At 42.8% G+C, this 27805-nt stretch overlaps 1 protein-coding gene across 1 annotated transcript; it reads left to right on the top strand.

Annotated features, from left to right (window-relative positions):
* The first annotated feature begins 422 nt into the window (after positions 1-422).
* LOC120841229 (cytochrome P450 4c3) lies at positions 423-18029 on the top strand. Its single transcript, XM_040212083.2, has 12 exons — positions 423-430; positions 545-714; positions 2493-2605; positions 2756-2841; positions 3658-3851; positions 4662-4731; positions 6939-7065; positions 11469-11672; positions 14634-14807; positions 15556-15622; positions 17245-17424; positions 17863-18029. Exons 1-12 carry the CDS (start codon positions 423-425, stop codon positions 18027-18029), a joined length of 1560 nt encoding a protein of 519 aa, XP_040068017.2.
* The last annotated feature ends 9776 nt before the right edge of the window (positions 18030-27805 follow it).

The following is a 27805-nucleotide window of genomic DNA, read 5'->3' as shown; positions in this document are numbered from 1 at the left end:
GTGGAACTGCTTCCAGATGCACTAAAACATCCAGCACTTGGAAGTTTTTTTGTTTTGTTTACGAGTTTTGAAAGCATACAATGTGTCTTTGGTACGTAGCCCGGGCATGGATGCAGATCAGTAGAAAAACAAGAGCGGCAGATCGTAATCGCTCATACTTGCGGCCGGATCCCGAATCGCATGCACAAGACAGAGAGCCATCACCCTTCTCCAAGATGTATGTGGCGTCGTGGAAAGAAAAGACAGCGGTGACCAAGGTTCAGTTGTGCGCGTTTTCCCCTCTCCCCCCACGTAACGCATGTAGACCTTGGCGTGCTTTTAAAGGCCACATGATAGAGTAGTTAAGGTAGGATAACCAGTTTATTTTAGGATTCGTTTTGATGAAGTGCTCGCTCCTTGCCTATATAAACCGTTTCAAGACTATGGCCAGGTTTGATTTCGACCGCGTCATTCGGTTTCTGATGGCCCTCGACGGGAGTCTCGAACATCATTTGTGGATGTGGTTTGTTTTCAAGACTGTAACATTTTTGACATTCGTTATCAGTGCATTGATCACTATTGGGGCTGTTGTTTTGTACTTGCGCTGGAAACGGATACATAGGCACTTCGGAAATGTCCCTGGGACCGAAGATGACTGGCCTTTCGTGCGGACCGTGTTGACCCATATTCACCTCAAAAGGAGATCGAAAAATGACTCTATTGACTACAACGTCTGTGAGTACATACATTTTTGTTCTATAATAGTACTAGCCTCTGTTCGTTTTCCCGGGCAAAAATATAGCCGTTTACAAAACTCTCAAAAACTCTTCCTTGTCATCAACAAAACATTGTGCTAACTGAATTAAAAAAAAAAAAAAAAAAAAAAAAACACTGAAACCTTTGAAGATTTCCGTTATTTGTCTGTTGCAGCCGTAACTTTTAAATAGTGAAGTATAACTTTTGCGCTCCTCAATGGACTTGCCAGTCATATGTTCTGTTATGAATTTTCGACTCCAGCAGCGCGAATGTTTTATGGCAGATGTCCATTTTAAGATGCGTAGCGATTCTCGGAACGCAATTGAAGGAACGGATACGAGCTTTGCGAATACACTGGGTGCGTGAAGTAAACTATTCAAACTTATTTGGTCCACTATTTCAATGAGTAACAATTGAGCTCGCAGTGATCTGTTATCCGAAAGCTCAATATTGTGTAATTTAACTCATGTGTATCCTTTCAACATATAACAAAAGCAAAAAAAAAAACAAAAACGCTTGGGCAGTTGAAAACAGTTTTTCGTAATACCAATTTTTTTTCACAAATTTCCTCCGCAGCCGTTTGCTTACACTTAGGTGACAGGGAGCAATTTTTAGCTGCCACAAAAGAATTAGCTTGCTTTGATAACGATTTTAAAGCAAGTCGGAACTTGGAATTACGAACGATACATTCGGTTAAAAGAACACGAAAATGGTTTCAAAGGTGCTCTAGAAACAACATATTTTCATGCCGAATCCCAGAAGTTCTCGTAGCTTGCCTCCATTCTGCTTTTTGGAGGGTAGGGTGATCAAGCCTACTTAGGCTTCTTACTACATATCCGAGACCTCTAGGGAGGTTCGTCTCCTGAAGCAGGCTCACTTCTTTCGACGGATTTTTTTTTCGTCAATGAGTACTTTGTTTTTGTCGACCAGCCTTATTGTGTTTCTTCATCAAAACCCACATTTTTACAAAACGTTCTGACTGTCCTTCTCAGTGTTCTTAGCCCGAAAATAATTTAAGGGACAAGAAGTTGAGACGGGTTTTGTGGAGTGCTGGTTCATTATACATGTAAAATATGATTTATAATTTAATTATAGTGGGGAAAAGCAGGCAAGTTTGTCCCTTTGAACCAAGGAGTGCTGTAGTGTGCGTTATACACTTGAATAAAACTCCAAGTTGGCATTCAGCTATTGATCTACGCAAGTTGTGTTCTTTTTTTTCAGTGCGATTAAGTGACGCCCTTAATAGAGAAATTCCCACATCTGACACACACACACACAAAATATCCTACATTTTTTTATCTATTGTTGGCAAACTTACTTAGTTTTTGGAGGCAGTGTGAATCCAGTAAAAGTCCGTTCCATATTGCAACCTGTAAGTTTTTTTTTTCGATTTGTTTCCTTAGGCACTACTCATGGACAGCTTAAGAAACATAAGACGTGGCCACGATTCCCGAGCTTCTTATTAACGTTCGACAGCCAATAGGATTGCAGCATCATCCGATAAGGATGCTGATGAACCAATCATAGACTAGCAAAGCGTGAAAATGTTAAACCACGACCGGCATTTTGCCATGCAGGTACGAAAGAGATGTTCCGTTATGTTGCCGACTTTGATCGACCAGCATGAGTGAAAGGATGATTAGGTTCATTTTACAGTGCACTTTGAGCGCTTTATTTTTCTTATTCAGCTGGCAGTAAACTTTTTGTTTAAAATGACATCTCTTTTAATTAACATCTCTTTGTTTTGTCTCTTCTAGTGTTCTTTGAGTATATCGTAGCAGGTTCATGGAGAATGAGGAGGCATCCATTCTTCAGGACGTACATGGGGGACGCTCCTTACGTCATCATTCACAAGGCTGAAGCTGCAGAGGTGAGATTATAAGACATCCTCGCGCTTTTTTTTGTTATTTATGTTGCTTTATATTTTGATTTCCAATAAGATAGCCGTTTTCGCTAATTGCTTTAGCGCTTATATGTTTGGAAAGTTTTTTTTTAATGTTGAATCATGGCTCTTCCGCAGGCTGTTCTGAACAACTCTACCATGGTTAACAAATCAGCAGAATATCGACTGCTGAATCCATGGCTTGGAACTGGCCTCTTGACGAGGTACCTATTTTGCATAATTATAACATAATTAGTTTCATTATCAGAAAAGTTGAAACAGAAAAATTCCATTGTTCACATCCGTCACCGTTAGTGGCTCTTTTTTCGCCAAAGAAGAGCGGATGAAAATTTAAAAACAAGTTTCATATATTAAACATGACGTCTTGATTGTATTCATTTAACATTTTTTTTTGTTTTATGCTGGTTTTAGAAATGAGAGCAACACGCAAACAAGAAAAATGTGCCCCTTCATATCAGTTTTGATCTTTTGTGAAGAATATTCCAAATATTACCTGTTCAAGTATCTTATTTTTGGAATTGAGCGAATATTATGAGCATTTTTTTAAAGTTTATGCAGCAATTTACAAAGTATAGTACCTTTGTGCTTTTTACTTCGCATACAACCAAGGGCAAAATAACAAATATAACACAAGCAGACACTGTTTCATAATAAGGTCGGGTCACATCTGCGCGCGACACACCTTTCTACTAAGGAAATAGTATTGTTGTTCATGTGGATAGTGCAAATTTTTCTTAGAACATTTCATGAGGACACCAGAGGGAGGAGAGCACAGCAGCCTGCCTCAGACACGAAAAAACTCATATACAGAGCAAGCTTTATTTTTCAGTTCTTGATTCCGTGAGAATTATATGCTAAGGTCAGGTTTGCATCTCGAACTGTAATTTAATTCAACTTTTCCTGTACTGCAAGGGATGAATGCATATTAGTACAAGAACTATAGTATATTGGCTGTTTTGTTTGTTCAAGCGACCTTATTTCACTCGGTTGTCGCCTCACAAACAGTTTTGCTCCGGCAGCTCAGGAAGCAAGTGGAGGGTCAGACGGAAGATGCTGACGCCGGCGTTCCACTTTAGAATCCTGGAAGACTTATTGCCAGTAATCAACGAGCACTCTGTGATTTTCCAAGATGTCCTCAGCGAAATCGCTGAAAAGGAGGAAGTCATTGACATTGCGCCTCTTGTTGCACGCTGCACACTGGACGTCATTTGTGGTATGTGATATATCATTTTCGATAGTAAGAGGTTTCGGAGTGGTTTAATTTTTTTTTATTTTAAGAGATGCCGAGACATTAGATTTGTGTAATAATCATAATCTAGGCCAAATGAAAATCAGCGCTATAATTGTGCAGGGGATATCACTGAGTCCGAAAAAAACAAAACAACAACAACATTCCAGAAATTGAAAGCGATTGCCAGAACAATCAACTTAAATAAACTTTGATGCTTTGTTCGGCGCATGACTTCTCCCTCACGACATAATGTGAGAGTAGACATTACGATAAGCTGCAATGAGATGGAAAGTAGATGCCTAACTAAAAGTGCCAACTGCGAATAGCAATTATTTATTTGCGAGATAGAGAAAAAGACTTTAGAAAATAGATGCTTCTCTTTGTAACGGGGTTTTGTTAGAAGTAACACCGGGACAAAGAAAACCCATTAAAATGTCAGTACTGATAATTCTTTACAGCTGTTGGTAATCAAATTTTATGCCATGAATAGTTCGCGGAAGGGTCTGGGGATGACTGCAAAACTCGAGGAAACGTTTTGGGATGTAAAATGAATATAAGATTCCGTTAAATTTAATCTGATCTCGCTTCACTAATAAATCCCAATGAGGCTCTTTTATCAATTTATGGTTAGCATCATGATCCACAGGCTTTCAACTTACATGAAAAAATAGCTAATCAGGTAGGAGTTGCGTTCGGCCGAAAACTTTCTACACAGAAAGAAGTGAATAAAAATTCACGACGTTTTGATTTTCAATTTATAATTAATAACATAAACTTCTTTGAATCTTGTAGAGACAGCCATGGGAACAAAAATAAACGCTCTTCGTTGCAGTGATTCCAAGTACGTTTTAGCGGTCAAAAGGTAAGGGGAGTCAACCCGTCGCATCCAGTAGATAAGGTAAGATGTAAAAGCACAAGGTCATGTCAAGATATGTAAGATAAATACATCTAAACAATGTGAGCGGTCGAAACGGTCTCTAGATGATAATTATCCGTTGAACTTAATGGGCTAGCAGAGACGTGTGTATTCTAATCTTTCCGTGGCAACGGAGAACCATTCAAAATGAGCTGTCAAGCCAGAACAGAAATGACCGAAGGAATAACTAATGCAGGCATAATTATCTCTCGGAAAACGTAAACTAAACGTTTGAAACAGCGAAAACTAGACGTAGAGATGCGCAAATATTAAATGCCTGTTCTTACTCGGGCACTATTATTTTTGGTTTAGTCCTTTATCGCGGGACTTCTGGCATGTTCAGGATTTCTATTCTAGCTCCTGACGCTTTGTAGATATCAGGAAACCGGCGAAGTTTTGTTTTAGCTTTGTTTGTAGATGTATGTGCAACAGCCTGGCACGATCCTTCATTCAAGGCTGTTGTACAGCGTATATCACGCGTTCAATGCACTGTAATGTCCCGCGTTGTCCTAATTTCTTAACTATGCTCACACATTTCATTTTTTTTTTTCATTATTGGACAATCGAGAGAACTAATTCAGCCTCCTTCATGATTTCATATTACGTATTTCTCTGCTGATTTACTTCGAAGCATGATTTCGTAACAAACTTTGTTTTTGATCGTTGAAATTTTCTCAAATAGTGCTTTGCATCCCAGTGAAGGCATGAATTATATTTTATTGATTTTATAAGGCATCTATGCATGTAGGTGGTAGATAAGTCTAGGCTAAACCTTTCACTTTCCACGACTGCTTAAGGGGCGATGATTTTACGACAGTTAAAATCACAAAAAGGAAAGTTTATTTGTGATTGTATTGCTACTTTTAGGAATTCTGATTACAAGCTGGAGCTTTCCTATGCGTTGTTATGTCTGGCGCGACAATAATTCTTCAAAATACTAGGTAACGTTGCTTGAGGTCATATGTTATGTTGGCGAAGCCAGTCTTCTGAATACGACGAGGTGGATACGACAAGGAGTGATACCTTTAACATCTTGTATTATTTGTAAACACCGTGATTGTGAGGAACTACGTCTTTCCCTGAGCACTAAGCGCTAAACTCGAAACATGGTATACTGAAAGAAAAAATTCTGTCCTCTGTTTCTATAACCATGTGAATAAAGATCAGGCTCTTCATCGAGTTATAGCTGAGTAGGAGTTACTGTGATACTTGAAGCGCGTATCCGACCAGTCTGTTTACCGAATCCCCAAAAGCGGTCCTTGAAATCCACCTTATGACGTCATGAAAGTGTCATGCTATCGCGATCCTGCTGGCGGTTGCAGCATCATAGGTGGATGCGGCGCACACCTGTTCTGCTGCAAGTCGCTCTGCAGCAAGCCAGTTGGCGGGAATCAAAGCAGAAAAGAGAGGAGATGCCACTGTGATAGCGACCGTTGCGTTCGCTCGCCTTTTTCGCCAGCCTTTTCACCACCAACTGCCAGGACCGCGACATCTGACATGGCACACCGGCTCTTGAGACGTAATTTGTTGCGAAATCTGGATTATTTTGAATACGTGGACGAGATAGGACGTTAGACACAACAGCCAAAGACGCGCTCAAGGCATCGTAGTGTCACGGTTTTATTGTCTGCAGGAGAACTTTTGAGACGCGAAAGATTATTTGGGAAGTTCAGAAACTCTTTTTTTTTTTTTTATAGACAGCGCTTCCTTGGTCGAGTTTCTTTTTTCAGAATCGTCTGACAATCCTCAAAAAACTTTGTCCTATTCTTAAAAAAAAAAAAAAAAAAAACTTTGCACCTGCCGTACGCCTTTTGCACCCTCTTCCCCAGGCATGCCCCCATGTTGGGCCGCCGACGGAAGAACAAAAGGACAAAGCGTTTTGTCTAAACGAAATGTGGCACAACGCCGGTCTTCAGGTTGAGTCAGAGGTTGAGGGTGGCATTGCTGTTCACCATAACCCTGCCCAGGCACAATCTTCCATTGCTGACTACGATTAGGCCTGCTTTCCCGCTTCGATTTAAGGGCCAATAATAATGTTTTGATTCGATGCAAACTATAACAAAATTCTACATCAGCTGAAAACACTACAAGAAAACACCTAGGAAAGTAATCATTTTATGATTGGTAGCATTACATTCCACTTCCTGTTTCAGGCTCGGCGAATTGTTTCTGTCACGGGCTGCAAAGCCTTGGTTGTGGCCGGACATCATTTACAACCTCACCTTGGAGGCGGCGGAGTTCAAAGTGTGCCTCGACATTCTCCACTCTTTCACCCGAAAGGTGCGATTTTTTTTATTCCCATGTTTGCAAAAGATTCCTGTAGAGTGCAATTTATCCTTCAAGGAATCATCCTATGAGGGGAGTGTTCAGATAAGAACGGTCATAGGGGTGGCAGGCCTATTTTTTTTTTCAACTACAGTTTTATGAGTTACAAAAACATGTCCGCAGGAAAGAACGGACGTTACCTTTGCAAAATCCTTTATTGTTTTCCTAAGAAGAAATCGCGCCTGAGATGTAAATATAGTTACTTATAAAGCACGCCAACTGGTCTACTGGAACTAAAATAATTTATTTTATATCAGCTTATATTTAAAGTAAAATGAAACAACAAACTTGACCTCTTGCGTAACTCTTTCATATTTAGGCACTTTTCGACGATTTTCACATCATAAGTTAAAGTTTTTAAGCTCAAACGTTTTGTGCAGAATGTTTATGCTTTGATCACTTGAAAAAAATATCGCTCGATTTTTAGTGATTTTTTTTGCAATGCATTTGGATCTTTTTTTTATATCAAAAAGGTCAAAATTGTGCAATATTAGTTTGGCAACATTTAAAAAAAAAATCTTAGATATCTTTTTTTTTTAATTTTTATGAACTTTCAAGAACGGGTAAATTAAAGTCTGCAAAAAACATGCCGCATTATAGTTTTAATTTAGAAAAAAAATCGTTTAGTTAGGTTTATGTTACAGTCAATAACCGGGAGTTTCTGTCTCAACCACGAACCGAGCAGCGCGTCCACAGTGGCCATACTTTGCTGCATTATTTCCCAGGCACCATTAAAAAAAAAAAGAAAAAAAAAGTGGGCTTTTTTTTTTTTATTGATGTGGCTGATATTACATATCGAATCTGAACTTTGCGGCACGTTCGGTCCTTCGGGGGTTGTACTTCGTTGATAGCACTGCCCTGTGGTACCATCCAAGGGTACTTCTCTAATGTGGGTAGTCTGCTGACAATAGTTCGATTAAATTCTGTCAACATCAGCATCCTCCGTTTCGAATTATTATGTACGGTAGTGGACGTTACTGGCTATCTCAATCAAATCAGCGTATCGATGGACGACGCGTCACTGCGCCAATCTCGAAAATCACGTGAGGGTCACACGGCATTGGATTGCCAGCTTGTATGGCTCGTAGCGCCCTCTATGGTCTAGAGTAAGCTAAAACAAAATAAAGGAACGGACGACGCTAGGGAATCTTACGCCTCGACCGATGGCAAAACAAAAACAAGATTTGTTAAAAAAAAAGCAAATAATTGGGAAAGCTAGCTAGGTAGCGTCATTGGACTGATGTCGCACTGCTGCTCGAGGAATGCTTCTGGCGTTTGTAACACCACTGCTCATCGAGAAATGTTTACATTACGCTAAAATGCTTCGTGTAGACTAAAAAAAAAAAATTGGCTCCGCGCAGAAGGGTTGTATATTTCTTTCATCAATCATATTAGCGGCATGGGAATAGATACCGATAGAATAAAACATTAGTGGAAGTTCGCGGACAATCGCTGAATGTGCCATGTTGACCACACCGTCGGTGCCCGTAAATTCGAGTAACCCTGTTCATGGTTTACGGCTTTTTGTGTCCAAAGATGTTTTTTTATGCGAAAAAATTTTGGAATTTTTTATACCGTAAATTGGGCGGTGACACCTACAAATATAAAGGGATTTAAAAATGTCTCCCGTTTACCAGCCCTTTAATCTTCCCTGAAATCACCCAACACCATGATGCTGGGTTATTTCAGTCTTGCGCTGCTTAGCGTAAACATCAGCAGGTGTGCAGTGGCGTTACAAACACCGGAGGCATCACTCGCACGTCTGCGCAACACTGGTCTAATGGCGCTACCCATCTACCCAGCTTCCCACTTCCTTTTTTTTTGAGACAATTTGTTTTCGTTTTACCTTCGCTTGAGGCATAAGATTTCTTAACGTCGCCTGTTCCTATACTCGCACTTCCTACACTGCGCTTTCAAGTAGGCAGTGGCTACTTGTCCAACGTCGCTCTCGTTGTCAGATGTCTTGACCTGTTGCGTGTTATCAGAGACAATTAAAAACCGAATGGTGTGCCCCTTTTCTTCGACATTTTTATCCTCACTTTGGAGTCATTCCCTGTAAGGGGAATTAGGAAAAAATTAAGATGCGCTCGCCTTCCAAATGTCTAATGTCCTGGGAGCGGGACACTGAACTCCCAAAAACAATTTGCATGCCCTGAGAGGACACGCTACATCCCCGAGTAAACTTTTCAAGAAACAAAACTCGTGTGTAATATCCACGTCGTCAGGCTGATTCCTGGGATTCCGCAGCATGATTCTACATCTGGAGTGGACGTCTCAAAATAGAGGCATGTTCTCAAAATGGCTTCTACTCAAAACGAGTTTTGTGATGTAAATATTGCAATAAAAGAATTCTTTTGTTTACGCGATAGCGTTAAGGAGTCTGTGCCTCAAAAATGCCGGCGTCGGCGTCGGTGGCGTTGTGACGAGAAAAAACTTGATTGGTCGATCGCGTATGACGTCACAGCCAAGTGATCTCGCGCAGGAATTTCAAACAGCCCTCAACGCTCACATGGAACGTGACGCCGCGCGTAAAATGAAAGTGATTAAAACATGGCATGTAATGCGGATCAAAGGTCGCCACATGTTTCAAGTCATTTCGCTTTGTAAAGTAATTAATTTGCCTTAAAGATATTAAAAAAAATTTAGGCTCGATTCGAATTTACGATTTTTCGGTTGCGAGCCTGGCATGCTACTGACTTGGCCATGCAGAGACGCTTCCTTCAACTTTTTTTATTATTATTTTTTTTTGGGGGGGGGGGGGGGAGGGGGTTGTTTTGTGGCATATACGTCTTCTACTTATGCACTTAAAACATGTTTTCGATTCGAGCAAAACTCCACGTGTATCCCCTGAAGTAAACTGATAGACGTGTTGCGCTGCGAAGTTCTGCAGAACAAACGCGTGACCAAGAATTGAAAGGAAAAGGATGAATTGCATTGAGATGAGGAGAAACACAACGAACACGAATGGGCGCAGACTAACAACTGTTTATTCTTTTCTTTTTTCACCTTTTCAATGCATGAATTTGCCCATGCGTGAGTTAGGAAAAGAACGAAAGCTATGAAATAATGATGAATGTCTTCATGAAGATGTGTAAACTTTCGATTTTTGCGATGTTTTTTTGTTTTTTTTCTTTTTCTCAGAAACGTTTGGTTTTTGTGGTGTGAGAGGGGACTTTGAAGCTGGTGCTGGTGTCCGCCTCGTTATGCTGTGTAGTGTCTCAGGAGTTCAATTTTCTTTTCCTCCTGTGCAATGGATGGGTCACTGACTCACGTGCCGTGCTTCCCTGATGCCATGTGGAAGGCTTCAATGATTTCGCGCTTATTTCTATTCTTCGATCTCTCCATGAGTGATGTATTTCCACATAGCGGTTCGCAGCTGCATCTTGCGCAATGCGCTGCTAAGTGGCCAAGTGCTTGCAATTTGCCGCATGCATATTTATGTTCTCTGAGTCTCTAATTTAGGCATGGACGAATCGAAAAATAGCAACAAGCGCGAAATCACTGAAGCCTTCCACATGGCATCAGGGAAGCACGGCACGTGTGTCAGTGATCCATCCATTGCACTGAACGAAAAGGAAATTGAACTGCTGAGACACTACACAGCATAACGAGGTGAAAACCAGCACCAGCTTCAAGGTCCCCTCTCACACCACGAAAACCGAACGTTTATGAGAAAAGGAAAAAACACCACAAGAATCGAAAGTGCACACATCATCATGAAGACATTTATCATTATTTCACAGCTTTCGTTCTTTTCCAAACTCACGCATGGGGAAATCCATGCACTGAAAAGGTGAAAAAAGAAAAGAATAAACAGTTGTTAGTCGGCGCCCATTCGTGTTTGTTGTGTTTCTCCTGATCTCAATGCAATTCACCCCTTTCCTTTAAATTTTTGGTCACGCGTTTGTACTGTAGAACTTCGCAGCGCAGCACGTCTATCAATGTACAACCAACCAGCCAAAACCGAAATCCAAGCTTTATTAACCACTGAAGTAAGTATTCCGATGACTACTGCTTCTTTTTTTTTTTTATGGAAACTTCATTTTGTGAGATTGTGTCTAGGCGCTTAAAAATATTTTTTTTTTCTGGAAGTTTAGCGGGTTTTTTTTTGTAGCCATCTTAGATATTGTGTTTTACAAAATTCAGTTGCTCCCACCTTGCGTGATTATATGTTTGTTTTGTTTAAATAACGCCAGTTCTTTTTTATAAGAATGTTAAGTTGACGATTCGTAGTAGAAAGATTTCTTCGTGTAAGATTGTGCCAGAAAATAATGATAAAAAAATACTTTATCTTATGCTCGTATCGAAGTCACGCGAAAAGAGGCGATTTGACCTAGTTCCGTTGTGCATCACATTAGGTCATAAAGGAAAGGAAGGCAACGTTATTAAAACAACACGAAATGATGACGGAGCATCAAGAGAATGGTACGGTCGGCACTGGACACAATCTATCTGGACAAAGTCGGACTGCCTTCTTGGATCTCCTGCTCTCCCAACACTTCAAAGACCCTTCTTTCACGGAGGAGGACATCAGAGAAGAAGTCGACACATTCACCTTCGAGGTGAGTCTTGTTTTCATCTTCATTAAGCAGTGTACTACCCCTGAAAATTGTGCTGTATGTTTATTTAGACAGCTTGAAGTTAGTCAGCCTTACCGTGGACATCAAAGATGACGATGATAGTGATGCCGATGTAGAGGAGGAATTTTACCACTGTAGTGCTACCGCCTCCCTGGGGTCTTCTAGATCCCGCAGTGGTGATACAGGACCGTAGGCTGGTACAGTGCTCATCCAGACAGAAACCAGTAGGGGTGCAGCGCGAGCTTTGGCTCCACGTGCTCCAAGCTACTGTTTATTACCACACTCGGCCACCGATTCCCCTACAGCACTCGTGTCAATCAACATATATTACGTGAAACAGAAGTTTCTCAGTTATTACTCGCTCCATTCGGGGTAGCTTGTTGGGGCTGGTCTTTACTCAAGGTCAAATTTAAATTATAGGCTACGGTCCCTGCGGAGGGTTTTCCGTGATCCTAAGTATCTTCGTTCTGACGTTGCACGAGGAATCTGTACACGTCTAGGTTCAGGTGGGAGGGGAGAAGTGGGAAAGGGAATTACTCTCGTCATGCTTTACATCGGGTCATAATGCAGTGTCACAAAAGCCGGGCATAGTCTAAAAAAATAATATAGGCCAAATTAAAAAAAAAAGAAGAACGTCGTTATTGAGTTGAATTACCATATTTATTCATCTACTGAAACGAGACACACCCTTTACGATAGAAGACGCTTGCGAAAAGTAATGTATATAAATAAATGTGTTTACCGTTTTAGCACCGTGAATTGCCATCAAAAGTCACGCAAGCACCACGATATATCTGGCTGAGACGTGTGGTCTTCAGTCGTATTGTCATGTTTCATTGAGAGCAATATTCTATTTCTACTCCACGAGGGCTGCGTTAAAATAATCGTGAATTGTTCAAATAACAATCCTTTTTGTTTACTGCGGGTTTCACAGCCTTTCTGATTTCCTTAGTGCCACCTTATCATTTGTTATGTTTTCTTGCTGCGAAGCACGTTTTGAGCGTAGAAACATAAAAGGTGACCCCTCTCTGAAATTGGTTTCAGAAGGAGGTTACGTTTTATGCCTCTACGCTCAAAAAGTGCTTCGTACCACGAAAAAACTAAGGAAATCAGAAAGGCTGTGAAACCCACAGTACACAAAGAGAAAATCATTTGAACAATTCACGACAACTTAACAGCTTTCGCGGAGTATATCTACATGTATGCATCGGGGCGTTTTTGCTTAGTCGCACAACCCCAGAATTTTCATAAACCTTCATCGTGACCGCATTTTTTATTCTCTCTCTCTCTCTCTCTCTCTATACATATATATATAAACACCTGCCTAGACAACAATTATTGAGCGTACATCGTAATTTCAGTGCAATGAGGGTCTCCTTTGACGGGGCTTTCAAATGTTTGGATAGGCCAAAATTCATGTGCGTTCCGGGCCTCCAGTGATAAGCTCATTGGTGGTGCACAGGTGTGGGGTGCGGATGTGCGCACAGCCTTTCGGCTGTGCGCACATCCGACTCGCGTAATCAAAGGGGCGCGCACGGTCCCTTTAGGCAGATGTCACGACAGGAACGTTACAGTCAGTGGAAATTTACGCAACGCGGGGCGTGGCCAGTCCAAAGCACCTTATTACCGCAGCCAGTGACAGGGTGCCATTTGCCGAACGCCGAAGAACGAATCTTGGAGCACTGAGCAATAACGTAATAAGCCACGTTCTCCGTTTCTTAATCCATCCATGACTATACACTAAAGACAGAGCCGTTTATACTGGAAGGGTATGGCAGTCTCTCCAAAATGCTTGCAGTATAGACCTTTGCGAAAATCGCCTTCTGCGCAGTGTTGCCGACTCGTGTGAAATTTCCAACCTTGTGTGGAAAGCCTGATGCCAAGGGGTAAAAATAAATTTAATTTGAACGCATGTAAAATATGCATTTTTAAAACCAAACATATCTCTTATTTTACATACGTTCGAGTTTAGTTCCCCGTTGTCCCCTGGAGTTATGTTTGTGAGAAATTTCCTACTATTCTGCAACACTGCTTCTGCGTGCTGTTGGGCTGTGGAACGCCTTCTAAGCATGCGCTGTTGCTCTGCTGTGGGGTATATCAGACGCCGCATGCATTTACAACCCAGTGACTCAGCACGTTTGCTTGTGCGATAAGCGCTGGAAACGTCTATAGTAACCGCGGCTGGGAGTCTGGCAACCTGAAAATGTTTTTTTTTTTTTTTTTACAGCGGAGGGCTAAGTTCCACAGGATCGTGCCCCCGCAAAAAAATGTCGACAAAAAAAAAAAAAAAAAAAAAAAAAACTGGTTGCGGCCGTTGTTTATAGATGGCGGCAGCTGTCCAAAGTGTTGTGTTTGCCGGTTGTCCGCTTGCCGCCATCGCTCATAGATGGCGGCAACCTTTCGAGCCTTTCCCCTCTGGCTTGCCGACTTGCGGCCGGCCATTACTTCATTCCCACCATAGTACAGCTTCGCTGGTCTTCCTTCTTCACCAAAATGGAAAGGCTAAAAATATTTTTTTCCCCTGTTCTTTCGTTGGTATTCGCTTCTTCATTTTCTCCTTAACATAAATTCAATGCGTTTTCTTGTTGCATTTGAGGTACCTGTGCTACACCGTATGCTGGTTTATACTTGTTACTTTGTGATCTTTCTGTGTACGGTCATCTTTTGTAAACAAAGGCACACCAGTGTGCGCTTTGCTTACATGGATGTGAAGCGGCATTTCTCACGCTCTCACCGCCGCTTAATGTTTTATTTATATTATACTTTGTTTATGACAAATTCATTTTTCAATCGTACGTTAAAAGATCAACCGGAAATGAGTACTATTCATCGAAGCAAGTGTTAAAGACTTAAATTGGTTTGGATACTCTCCCTCCAGTGTCATCTGCAGTGTTGTGTTTTGGTGAATATCCTCAGAATTAGCGTTTGTCTTTTTGTTTTCAGGGACACGATACAACGGCTGTAGGGATTAGCTGGGCTCTTTACATGATTGGCTTGCATCATCACGTTCAAGAGCGGATCCAGACTGAGCTTGAGAACATCTTCGGGACAGACACAGAACGAAACGCAACGATGAACGACATCCGAAGCATGAAATACTTGGAATGCGTGCTAAAGGTGCGCTTGTTTTTGCTTGACCGACAGTCGAAAATATGCAAATGTTGCATTGGATGTACTCTCATGCACAACCACGCAGAAATATGTAGTATTATTTTAATGAAAATTGATTAACTATGAAGAGCCCTTGGATATATTGCTTTAACGTAGATTTGTTTAGATTCCCTTCAGTTGTTTATGGTTAAGAAACTGTTATGATCACCTACCTTACCAAAGGCAGGGCATGATTTGTAAGAAGCATCAACTTAAAGTCACATTTTGTTGTCGCGTTAAGCAAACGGGTGGGCAAAAGGTCGATCCTCTTTCGATCACGCTTTAGCCTATTTTCGAGTTTCTAGGTATTTTTCCCGCTATCACACTGATATTTCCTGTTTCTTATTGTACGTAACCCCTGGAATTCAGGAAGCCAACAATATCGTTTCATGAGCTTTGACGGGAGACTCCGTCGCTTTGTTTGTTATCATCTGATACTAAAATATGATATCAATTTATGAGACGGCGTAGATGCCTGCATCTCCTGAAGTATTCGTAATTTGTGCCTTCAAAAAATATTTTATAATATCTATGAGATTGTCGAGCACGAAATGAACTAGGTGCCGGTCAGTTGTCATTCATTGCGACCTGTCCTGTACTGTCCACATTCTTCGCACTTTAGTATACATAGGAAACAGACTCATACAAAGCAGTTCGAGCGTCTCAATTGATGTTAGTATTAACTTGTCAACATGCGCATCGTCTTCTCTCCAAGGAATCTCAAAGACTGTTTCCGTCCGTGCCGTTGATTGCACGCCTACTGCAACAAGACTGGAAATATGGTATGTCAACGAGACTGCTTCGGTAGTTTAAGGAATATATATGTCGTTTCAGTGTCGCAATATGTCGTTCTGCTGACTGTAGCTCATGGTTTGCAAGAGGGCAACAATAATCAAGTTTATCCTACAAAACACATTTCTAGCTGACATTGCCGCCGTTACTATACGCATAACTAAGATGGCCATAATCCTGAAACTATAAATATATAACATTATATTGGCTCGCTTACACAAATCAACATACCGTAGGTGCTTTGCAAGTATCTCTTTAGCTAGAGTGTGAAGCTCAACAAATTGGGTTAACGGGTTCGATTCTCTTTGGGGGACGTTCTAAATTTCGTCGTTTCTTCAAAATGTATGGATATTTTTGCTTAGTTACGCGGTATTGTTTACCGAGCTATGACTCCGAAATTTATGTCGCACATTTTGGTGACGTAATTGTACACCGTCTTTGGTACTCCAACACTTAAATGCATTTTGTGTTGAAATTCGCTTATTTCCGTCATCGTCATAGGAAAATCAGTAGTAACACAGAACGTATGGTTTCTCGCTACGCTGTACTGTTGAAAAGATGGGCTCGGTACGTATTTTGAAACATAGTTTTGGCATTACCTGTCATCAAGTTGTTTGAAAGAATGCCCTCCAAATGCTAACGCTCAAGCGAGCGGGGAACGCGAATTGCACGTCTCTTGCGATCACACACCCCTGTTTTTCGCCGACTATTTTGCGTCTCCTCCTTTTACTCACAGCACGCGGTTTTTTTTTTTCTCGCCTCCTACACATTCTCCCACTTTATGTGCGAGTGCGCTCGCTGCCTAATAGACCTATTGCTGAATTACTCAAGCTTCAAGGAAAACGCTGGAACCTAAGTCAACGCGCCGCACGCGCTCGCCTCCTCCGTATAAAATATTCGAATGACCAAAATAAGGCGTTGACGAGCGCGCGTGCCGGATCAAATTTGTTTTAGTCTTTTGCTTTAGAACAGTTACTACTGCAGACGCCATACCGTGTACCGCGTGTAACTACACCCGCAGCATGCTTCTTGGTGCTTGGGTGATTTAACAAAAGGTCTATGGTGACGACATTTCCATCTAGCTTTTCCCACGTGGACCGTTGGGGCCGCTGGTTCGACATAGGATTCACCCATGATTCACCACCGAAGAAATACAGGTTCGATATCGAGCAGTTCAACACTTTCCCAAATGCTTTTTAATACTCGTGGATTTCCGTGCGATGCTCCTGCGTTACAAAAGTCTGCCTTTCCAAACTCTATCTGCTAGGAAGCAGCCGTATAACAAAATCTGCCGTTATAAAAACCGGCGTTTGTTTGTCAGTGTTGCGCTAGGTGCAAAATCATGATTTTCCAGTAGACCGGACTCGCCAGCACGTTTTAGCTAAGCCGTGCCGCTGCCGCGGTTCTTCTCGATAACTTTCAGTTTTTCTGCACGGTGAGGGAACCTGTTCGCGTCTCTTCGCGTGCGGATTCTCTGATGCCTGATTTCTACGGCCCATTGTCAAGCCGCGGTGTCACGCCTACGCCGACCATTTGGCAAAACCTGTTCATTATTGTGGGCACTAACTTGCGAGCGTTACAAATGGCCTGCCTGGTCCTTTTGTGTCCACAGACAAGTACATAATGCCGAAGGGAACGGTTTGCTTGGTGTCCATCTACTCCTTGCATCGAGACCCGGACGCCTTCCCGAACCCGGAGGAATTTATTCCTGAAAGATTTTTACCAGAGAACTGCACAGGCCGACACCCGTTTGCTTACGTTCCTTTCTCGGCTGGCCCAAGAAACTGCATCGGTCAGTGATGGCACTCTACTTTCACTAGAGCTATGCCGAGAGCAAGTCGGCTGCTTTTTGCGCACGGGTTGCGGACACATCAAAACGACGCCGGGTTCTGATTGGCTTTGATTGAAAGGATAGCGGGTATACCTCAATGCTACATGCCTTGAGGTCTACCCACTATTTGTTTTTCAGTCAGCCAGTAAGCGCTCGGTGTTCTGACATCATCGCAACCCGTGTTCAAGAAGCAGACGACCTTGCGCTCCGCTAATCAGAGACACCCTAAGAAGTGAAGGGTATGGCAAGTTCTGTGCATCTTAATATTGCCCCACTGTCAATAAGATGCGATACTATTACAAATAATTCAAGAAGTAATTAAATTACTATTCGAGCATGTTACGTGGAATGTACTACTGTTGCGTTTCCTTCTGAACTGTAAAATATTACATATTTCAGGTCAAAGGTTCGCGATGATGGAGATGAAGACTTTGGTGTCCCGTATTCTCCGCAATTTTACTCTCCACTCTATGGATCAACGGGACAAAGTCCAACTGGCGGCGGAGCTGGTGCTTCGACCACGCGACGGGCTTCGCATCAAGCTGAAGTGTCGAAAAAAGACATGAATGGAAGATTTATCATTCACTACGTCGCTTTATCTTTTCTGTTTACAGTTTGTCTCACCCTACGATGGACTAAAGGCAAAAGCTGCGAACCTCCAGATCCAAGCGCGAGCCACTTAGAAATTGCGTGGTATTTCGCTTCGATGTAGCTATCGGTGCCCGCTTCTCCGATCAGTGATGAGGATGGGCGGACAATGGTTCAAATCGAACAGCACTCAGTGACTCATCAATTGTGGATTGCAAAGAAAGTCGCGACATACAGGGTCTTTGCAGTGCCAAAGCTATAGAAATGATACAGCAATTTTTGATTCGGAGCATTATTTGTCCACCCGCTAATCAATGTTACGCATGTCATAGTTTAGCGTGTAACGTGATTCGACCTGGTGGCCCGTGAGTTTGGCCTTTAGTCCATCTTAGGATGACACGAAGTATAGCTTCTCGAAACAGCATTTCATTGCCTCATTAGCGTGCCAGTACCAAATACTTTACTTGGGGGAACATGTCAAACTCCGTGGAAGTACAATAGCATTGGCATAGACAGGTTTTGCGTAGTTCAACAGCTGGATGCGCCGCAGCGTTGGGTTTTCCCCTTTGATTTCGGAGTGGTGGCGAGCACCCTCTATTGTCGTGAACGTGCGGCTCAAAGCTCTTGACTAGTCGTTCTCTGGTGTCCACTGGACGCACCACATAAGGTTCGGTCGATGCATCGCAGCTTGTTTCACATGAAAAGCTAAAACGAAATATATTTTTAATTATATAAGATAAATCTTTGCTTTACATGCTCTATGTAGAAATAATGTGGTCAAAACTCATTGGATCTCATTAAATTGAAATATATGTTGATAGATAAGCTCCTATGAGTAATATAACCAATAACTGCCAACGAGTTATAACTTAAAAGTTTTGTTGCAGTAATATTTCGATGATACATTTCCACAGAAAAACTGGATAATTTTGGGAAATCATTAAATGTGCTTTACGTCTCGTACAACTCTTTGTTTGGCATTCAACAAATATTTTATGGTTAAAAAAAACAATACTATACAGGTTACAGAATCCGTCTTGTAAAATTTATCGGAGCACACACGCTTTTTATGCAAAGGCTCCGGTTCATGCTCCTTGGAAACAGATATGGCAGTAATGACATTACTGTAATGAAATTACAGCTATTAAATTACGTTTTGTGGTGATGAGTAATGTAATTAATTATTTTTTAGGCTGGTAATTTAGTAACGTAATGAATCACGTTCAGGTAGTCATTTCGATGAAATTACTCATTGCTTTTGAAATCACTTTTGTCTCAAATGAAAAAAAAAGAAGAAAGACGTTTACAAATTGTGTAATGCGAAATTAGAGCACAGCTCTTGAGTAAGAAAAGGGGAGGGTGTATCCCACCTCCTCCTCTGTACCCTCTTCTCCTCGCTTCCCCCTCTCCTCGTCCTCCCCCATCACGCCCTCTCCCCTCCTTCTCCAATTCAGTTTCCCTGCTAAATTTAGCAAGGAAAATGACATCATATGACTTGGTTTCAAGTCATCGATGAAGAAATTCAGTCTCTGCGCTAGATTTAGCGGGAAAATTGACGTCACGTGACCTCCAGACCAATTTGATTCCCCCCTAAATTTAGCGGGGAATTGAATTGGTGTAGAGTTCACGTGTCGTTGATTTTCCCGCTAAATTTAGCGTAGTTGCGGACAGATCTGTTCCCAGCAAACCACGATTCTTGTAGTCGGTAACGTAGCGCACAGTTTTTCCCATTGCCATATTATCGTGTCGTCTGCTTCCACATCTTCTACAACCGTTGCGTGAACACCACACGGCGCCTGGCGAAAAGATAATAGATGACATTTAGCCAACAGTTACCGTGTTCCGCGTACCGCACTACAGGAGACTTTGAATCATTCTTTTAAGCGCTCGCCCCGCGGTCATAGAATCACCCGGGCGTGCGCTTAAAAGCATGCTTCAATGGTTTCGGTAGTGCGCTAGGCCGAACGGCTTGCTAAAAGTCCCTAATGCCTTCAAGCTTAATTTCAAACCAAGGGCGTGTGTGCGGGCCTGTCGAGGCGATGGAGGGAAGCCGACTGCGGCAACGCTTTGGCGCAGACTGCGCATGCGTAGTCAGACCATACCGCAAGGGGAGGATATGGTGCTGTAGCCGCGCTGTTTTGGCTGTGTAACGCAAATGAGCAGAGTGGAATGTATTTGCAACTTCCACGGCCTATGGGGGGCGCGCTAGTTTCGAAGAAAATAGCTGTTAAACGGATGATTGTCGTAAAACAGCGCACGAGCTTGGGTCTTCGACGCGTAAGTAATTATAGTTTTGCAAAATACGAGCGATAGAAGGGCCGTACCTCATACTTCCACGTCAGGAATGTATAAGCAAGCACGTTCATTCTGAAGCCGTTCATCCAGGAGCCAGGGAGCGCGATTCTAACATTACGGGGCCACCATCGCTGAAAGTTAAGAATTCTCCCTAATAAAGTATTTACCAGTACCTTCATCTGTGAATATCACTCTAATCTAAACTAAGGGCTCAAGGAATAAAAATTAATTAATGTGCCACGTGCAGTGTAAAACTGAATGTGTACCTAATTTTGGGTAGTGCATTAACATGAAAAAATAAAATCGCGTATAGCTGAATTGGAAACTCAAAAACGAGTGCTAAGCCCCCCTCCCCCCTTCCCCCCTTTTTACACAATGACGTAGATTAGCTGAGAAAGTCAACAACACAGACTTCTGACACGGATGACCAATCTCTTAATAGACCTTATTTAGAGTGTCTTCACAACTTCACAAACATGCTCTCTTGCTTGAGTGGTGGCATCTCAACCGCTTTTCCACCCATACGTTTTATTTATTTTTTTCTTAACGGCGTTTGAAGTACGCGCAAAACGGTGTGAGTCAGCTCGAGCGCGTATTCTTGGCCTAATGCTTAGACTCCATTTTACCCCACAAGTCACACACTGAGCGCGCGAGGGCGTCACGCGCTGGCCGGTACAGTCTGTGCAACAAAGGATGTCTTCCACCCGTGACAGACAAACATGTAGGTGTCCTAACAAAGGTCTATCGGCTAACAACATAAACTATACAAAAAAAAAGTGAAAGCCGTTTACAACTCCCTGTAACGCCGAATTAGAGCGCAGCTCTTGGGGAGGAGGGGGAAGGGTACTGGGGGGGGGGGGTCAACTGACTGAGGGAAGGTCACGTGACCTTGGGGGGTCACGTGACCTGGTCACGTGACGATAACAATGCCGATGATGTCATCAGTGACGTCACTGATGACGTCATCAGGGATGATGACGATGCGGATGCCGGTGACGTCATCAGTGACGTCAATGATGACGTCATCAGTGATGATGACGATGACGACGTGGATGCCGGTGACGTCATCAGTGACATCAGTGATGATGATGATGACGATGCGGATGCCGGTGACGTCATGAGTGACGATGACGTAATTCGGGGGTCACGTGACCTCGGGGAGGGGGTCACGTGACCTCAGGGGAGTCACGTGACCTCAGGGGAGTCACGTGGCCTCAGGAAAGTCACGTGACCTCGGGGGAGTCACGTGACCTCGGGGAGGGGGGGGGGGCTCGCGCGGTGCATGATGGGACATTTCCCATCATGCACCGCCCGGTTACGCCGACGCCGCTCAAGCCGGAAACGGGCGCCTAAGAGCTGCGCTGTAATACCTAGCGTAAAAAAAAAAGTACGAGAGGTACTAAAGAGAAGCGTCGAGGACTAACGCATCTCCGTGACCAATGCACTACCCCCTAACGATTCAGGTCCACCGCGGTGGTCATTTTATGTGAAGCTCCTTTGGAGGTAGAACCAGAAATCATCCTACTTCCCGGTATGAGGGTACCGCATAACATCATTAGACCGACCTTACCAGCCAGTCTGAGTACACCACAGCAGCTGCAATGCATCAAGGGAACTTTAGTCTTTCTGCGCATGCCACAACAACGCTGGGGTTCTTTGGGTCCAGAGCACAAAACGTCTCGCGGGCACTTCCGCCTATCCCCTCTGAACTAAAGTTATGGCTGCTTCACGCATGCACCGAACGTTCGGTAAGATCTGTCTATTATCTACATGCCTAAAGGCTGAACCCCAATAGGGTATACTAGAACGGAGAGGTGTGCCGTCCGGCTGCCGTGAGTGTGTCGCGAAGTGCAAGCACTTCGGGGATATAGCGCGGTTACCCGACGGCTGACAGAGGCCGACCGGTCGCAGCGGATAGGCTCTTTTTGGCGTGATAATAGTTGCATTCTTCATTTGTTTTTGCCTACTCGGTTGTGAGAAAGAATAAGTTCCATCCTATGTCACAACCCTATGAAAAAGCGCCACTTGCGCGAGCGGCAGAAGCTTATATTCAACACGCTAATGCCGTTTGGGAGCGGTCAGTTACTTAGATAGTCTCGCTTCTTTCACTTTAGAGCACAGCTCTTAGGTGCCCGTTTCCGCCTTGAGCGGTGTCGTTTGCCGTCGGCGTAACCGCGCGGTGCATTATGTGAAATGTCCCATAATGCACCGCGCGGGGAGGAGGGGGAGGGGGAAGAGGAGGAGGAGGGTATTGAGAGAGTATCGCCGAATTAGAGCTGCGCTCCAATTCGGCGTTACAGGGTGTTATAAACGTCTTTCATTTTCTCGTTTTGTGGTTGCAGAAGAATAATTGTCTATCTCATCTTACATAGCGTAATTAAGAAAGCGAAGTTTGAGTAAATATGACATGCCGTGCTTTCCTTTCCCCTTTAGTGTCAAACCTCTTATAAATATTTTTTCGGCGGCTGTACATTTTGCAGACCTTTATATACCTAGGTTTTGTTTTCGTGTTAAGACATCTTTTTTGTGTAACGGATTAATGAAAGCGAGCCTTTTCTTAACTTCTGCATTCTCAGTCAAAGCTTATATACAAGGAAATGTCTGAATTGATTTCATCTAGTGAGCATGAATCGTATGAAAATAAACACCAAGACTAGCAAAATAAATGGGGCAACTACAACTGCTGTTTTTAATGAAGAGAAATCCCATTTGCAGAAATTTGTTTTCTCTGACATGTCACACATTCCTCTTAGCCTCTTTCTTTTTTTGAATCAGTTTTTTTTTTTTCCCCTTGGAATCAGACGATCCAGTCCGGCGAACACAGGCATCGCTCGGCGTCCGAAACAAGGAATGTTTCTCTTTGCATGTGTTGTAACCCACGTTGCAACCCGGCACGAAACACCACCGCTCCGTCTTTTTCTTCGCCATATTTGTCATCGTTGCGAGTCGCTTGTCTCTTCGGCAAAACTAGCAGTCACGCAATATTGTACCGCTTCTCACGAAACGCAATACAAGATTCAATAGTCACACCAATGCACCCCAAGCCAGCCTCGCTAAACGCTGCCTGAATGGCCTCCTGACCCCGCTGTGATTGGCAGCGCCACTCCAGGCCCCTGCGCCGGAATTGGGCCACACGACACCCAGCTACTATGGAGAGGCCGACGCCGTCGATACACCTCCCAGTTCAAGTATAGCCTAACCCCATGGAGCGAGTGCTCGGCGAACGACCGCGACCGAGTAACGATTCGCTCGAGGCACGTTCGGTTTTTTTCTCGGTCCAGTAGCTACCCTTCTTAGTGGTGTTGCCAACTTATCTGTTTTCCGATAAATTTAGCGTTTTTAGGAGTTTTCTAAAGATAAAAGAATTCCGTTTTGTTGATAGCAAGATTTTTCTAGCAGTTTTCCAGTCATGTTAGCTTTTTCTTGTTTTTTTCTTTCTGGAGGTTTGTTTTTGGTTTACATTTATGAATATAATATAGCCTATAGTGGCGTCGTCATCTTTGCTTACTCTCAACACACTTGCTGTCAGTGAGAATAGTGCTTACGCCACCATTGGGACATTACGGTGGCAAACATTAAGGGATACGCGCTTTGAACTGATTTGTGTACGTATGATATGAACACGTTCTACTAGACTGCCAAATGAAATGACCCCAGTAAACATTATCATTAAGTCATCTTAAAAAAAATTTGACGACGTTCATCATCCATACTTTTTATTGGCAGCTCTGATTCGCATATTTCTCGGATAGGAATCGTATGCTGTGCTAAACGCTCTAAGGGAAAATTTGCATCAATGTCATAAGATTGGTATAAATCGGAATGTTTCCGACAAGGATGCATACATATCGGTGAAAATAATGCAGATATCACTACACAACGACTCTAGGCGCGGCCGTCAGATTTATACTTAGACGAGATGCGGGTGAACTCGAGGGTTCACAAGAAATCCTCTGCGCGAACGTACAAGGTCACCAATGTACGCGTTAATCCTTATGAAGACGGCTAGATGGCGTGACGGGTTCAGGAATATAAAGAGTAGGAAGCTTTGATCTCATCGAAGCTCATTACTCTTTCAACAGACACCGTTCATGCCACCGGGCTTGTTTTCATTCTAGGACTTTGCGAAACGAAAAGGCATTTCCCCCTCTATTAAGTTTTGTATAGACAGCGCGTGCGTACAGAGAATTCCGCAACTGTTTTGAGGATGTATTAGTAAACCATTTCCAGCGCACGTGTTGCTTATAGGTACGGCATATCTTGTAAGAAATAAAACGGTTAAAAGTCTCACTGGCCCGGATGTCACGTTCAAGTAATGATAGATGAGGCGTCCCAGCTATGTCGGTGATCATTCAGACATGTGAGTGCGACTGCCCTAACCGCGGTCACCACAGTCGCAACTGTTGAACGACATGATCAGCTACCACCAGGTCGCCCCCACACTGACAGTCTTCTCACTAAAAGAATAGTTTGATAAATACTACTTCGTTTTACTTTAAGTGTAGACGCAGCCAACGCTACGAGCTAATGGTACAACTGAGACATTGTCAAAAGCGCACTATCATGTTGTTCGTCATTTTTCTGTACGTGCTCTATCATCGCTGAAGCAATCATAAACGGGAAGGGCCTAGTGACTTGCACTTTTGACGCTGCTCGATTGGTCCCATTACCTTGTAGTGTCGGCCGCGTGTGGACTTAACCTGAAACGAATTTCAGAATAGCTTTTATTAGGACAGATTATAATCAGGAAAATGATGTCGACGACACGTTAATAGATCAAGATAAGGAAAGGGTAGTCGGAGTTCTGAGAAATCGTTTTTAGGGATTTTATATCGCTTGAGTGAGATTGATTCTTTTGAGATTCCATCGCCTATTTCGTCGCATGTGCCACACTACATCCGTGTGTCTAGTAGCGCATTTTATCCCCCTGCGGCAAATGTGTTAACCCTGTCACCCTCATGCAACTCAAGTACAATGACGTCGCCGATAAACTAGACATATTCAACGACAGCATTTCATGTCTTCGCGCGTCATTAAGGCTATAGTGACGCAGTTGATGGTGCTCTTGATTCTTGATATTTTTGTTTTTTGCTTTTGTTTGCCACGGTTGTTTCTGTGGCAGTTTTTTTTAATGTACTTCTGTAGTCCGATTGGATGTGTATTTATCTGCATCAATGTTTGTCTTCCCTTATTGTGCGTTATTCTCTTCGTGTCGCTTTTTATGCATTTTTACGCCTTATTGCCCACTCTTGTTTAAATTTTTTGTCTCAATGCTATCCTCGGGTTTCAACAGAAAGGGCACTGGCTGTTCTGGAACACACAATAAACATTATTATTTTATTATTATTATTTTTTAATAATTTTTCTTTTATATATATATATATATATATATAGTTTTTTTTTCTTAGCATCGGTTACACCTATGCAGCCTTGGGGTTGCGACACTTCACATTTGGACTCGATGTTGAGTATTTGTGTTGAGTATAGTCGCCTTTTCCTTTTATGCTTAATGCATAATTTTGCTTTGTCAACAAGGCTTTCATTGCTTGCTTTTCTTTTTTTTACTGTGGTTTTTTTATGTTTGACGATGCATTTGTTAACGGATTCGTATATCTGTGTATGTGTGTGTGTTCGTGTGTCTAACTGTAGCGTAAGATACCCGAGACATTCTAATGACATGTGTATATAGTTGAGCTTCAGTTCACATGCGGGTTCCAAGTTGCTAAGTTGCTACGTTAAACTGTTGGGTAGCATCGCACAAACCTAAAGGCTAGCCCACATGGCGCGTGTTTCCAGGCGTCTAGACGCGCGTCTCGGCTTGGCTCGCGCGCTAAGCCAGACGCGCGCGCCCGGTCGAACCCAAGGAGGTTATATTAAGACTTCTGGAGTGGCGGTCTTCTGCACTCTCCCATGCGACCGGGCGAAGCCAGTTTTGCCATCTCACTAAAGGTGAAACGAAACGGCGCTCGAAGCGGCAGTGGCAGTGCACCCTTGCTTTTGGGGCGGCCTACTAAAAGAAAAACCAAACTGATTTTTTTTTTAATTTGTTTCAGAGGACTCAAAAGCCGCTTAAGACTCGTTTTCTACCTTTAGAAAAAATCTAATTTCTACCTTTAGTAAGATGGCCGCGGTCGACGTTTTTGGCGTCAGCTCCGCAGCGCCACCGCCACTCCTGAAGTCTTAAAATATAACCTCCTTGGTCGAACCACACGCAGCGCTACCGGGCAGCGCTTCGCGTCTGCGTTTCCGAAGCGTCTGCCCAACGTAGTCAGACGCGCTTCAGAAGCAAAAGCAAATTTTAAATAGAAATCGCGCGTTAATGATGGCTACGTGCCGTAATATTTAGGTTTGTTAATAGTAAGCACGCATTTTCTTTACAGCGATTGCAATGAAGCTCAGTTTCACTCATTTTCATCATGTTTAGTGCGTTTAGTGCGTACGCCTCATCCACCTTTCGGTATGCCATCGGCATCACCATCGGCCGCGCCGAAACATTTTTACAGCTGGCCGCTGTATATGGTGCGTCGTTGTCGATAGTATTAATTTTGTACCTTTGTCTCATTTTTGTCTTATCAAGGGCTTAAATGTGGATACTCTTAAACCCAATAGATCTACTGTCTACGACCATTGAAATATTGTGTCTGATTATGATATTGAGAATATTATGAGCCTCCCGACGTGAGAGGAGCTTTTATCTAGAAAGTTGATATAGTGTCCTGCATAGACCATATATAAATATTCGGGCTCCAGATGCAGCCATAAAATACCCACATAAAATTGTCAGCCTCACAGAAACTGATATTTTGATTTTATGACCAGAAACGGGTAATGATTTTCGTTGATAGAAATGTCGGTAAAGATAGCATTTTATTGGTTAGATCAGGCTTGCACAGGAATTTGCGCGAACATTTCCTCCGCGTACAATGTCTTTTTATTTAGTATTTATAAAATAAAGTTTTTTTTTAAATATATATTCGCCGAAAGCATACGAACGTAGGGTGTGGCGAATCTTGAGCATGTTATGATGTCTCCGCAACTAATAACAATTTTGTATTAGCGGATAAAAGCTCTGAAGAACAAATCATGAAACAAGGAGGAAGAACGCAAAAAGTCGCGCCTCCTTTTTTTTTTTTTTTTTTTTTTTTGTAAGCTGCCAGATCAAGCAGAATAGTTGACGGGGAACGCTAAGCTTAGGTGAGTCTCGCAACGAAAACAGGCATCCGCACAGAACTTCCGAAGGCGCGTACTTGCGACAGTTGTTTGCTGAAAACTAGGTTGGTTGAAGGGTAAGCTTCCTCTAAACAACTCGGTGAACGCAGAACCGACTCGCACTCATAAAAACAAACGAGCCGGCAGCCATGTCTGTTATCATTTGAAACCGAAGCGGTAAAGGCAGTCTCCGAGTATTTCTGAAAGCAATATTGAGTTCATCTTGAACTCATTACTCATGTTTTGAAAA

The sequence above is a fragment of the Ixodes scapularis genome, unplaced genomic scaffold (assembly GCF_016920785.2).
Source record: "Ixodes scapularis isolate PalLabHiFi unplaced genomic scaffold, ASM1692078v2 PGA_scaffold3__209_contigs__length_174095766, whole genome shotgun sequence".
Lineage (NCBI taxonomy): Eukaryota > Metazoa > Arthropoda > Arachnida > Ixodida > Ixodidae > Ixodes > Ixodes scapularis.
Note: the sequence above shows the minus strand (reverse complement) of the source record. Positions and strands in the feature narration are given on the sequence as shown.

Excerpts from the sequence above, each read along its gene's own strand:
- LOC120841229 (XM_040212083.2), top strand. Across the intron at positions 715-2,492 it reads CTCTATTGACTACAACGTCT|TGTTCTTTGAGTATATCGTA; the intron begins GTGAGTACATAC and ends TGTCTCTTCTAG. Across the intron at positions 17,425-17,862 it reads TGGCCCAAGAAACTGCATCG|GTCAAAGGTTCGCGATGATG; the intron begins GTCAGTGATGGC and ends TACATATTTCAG.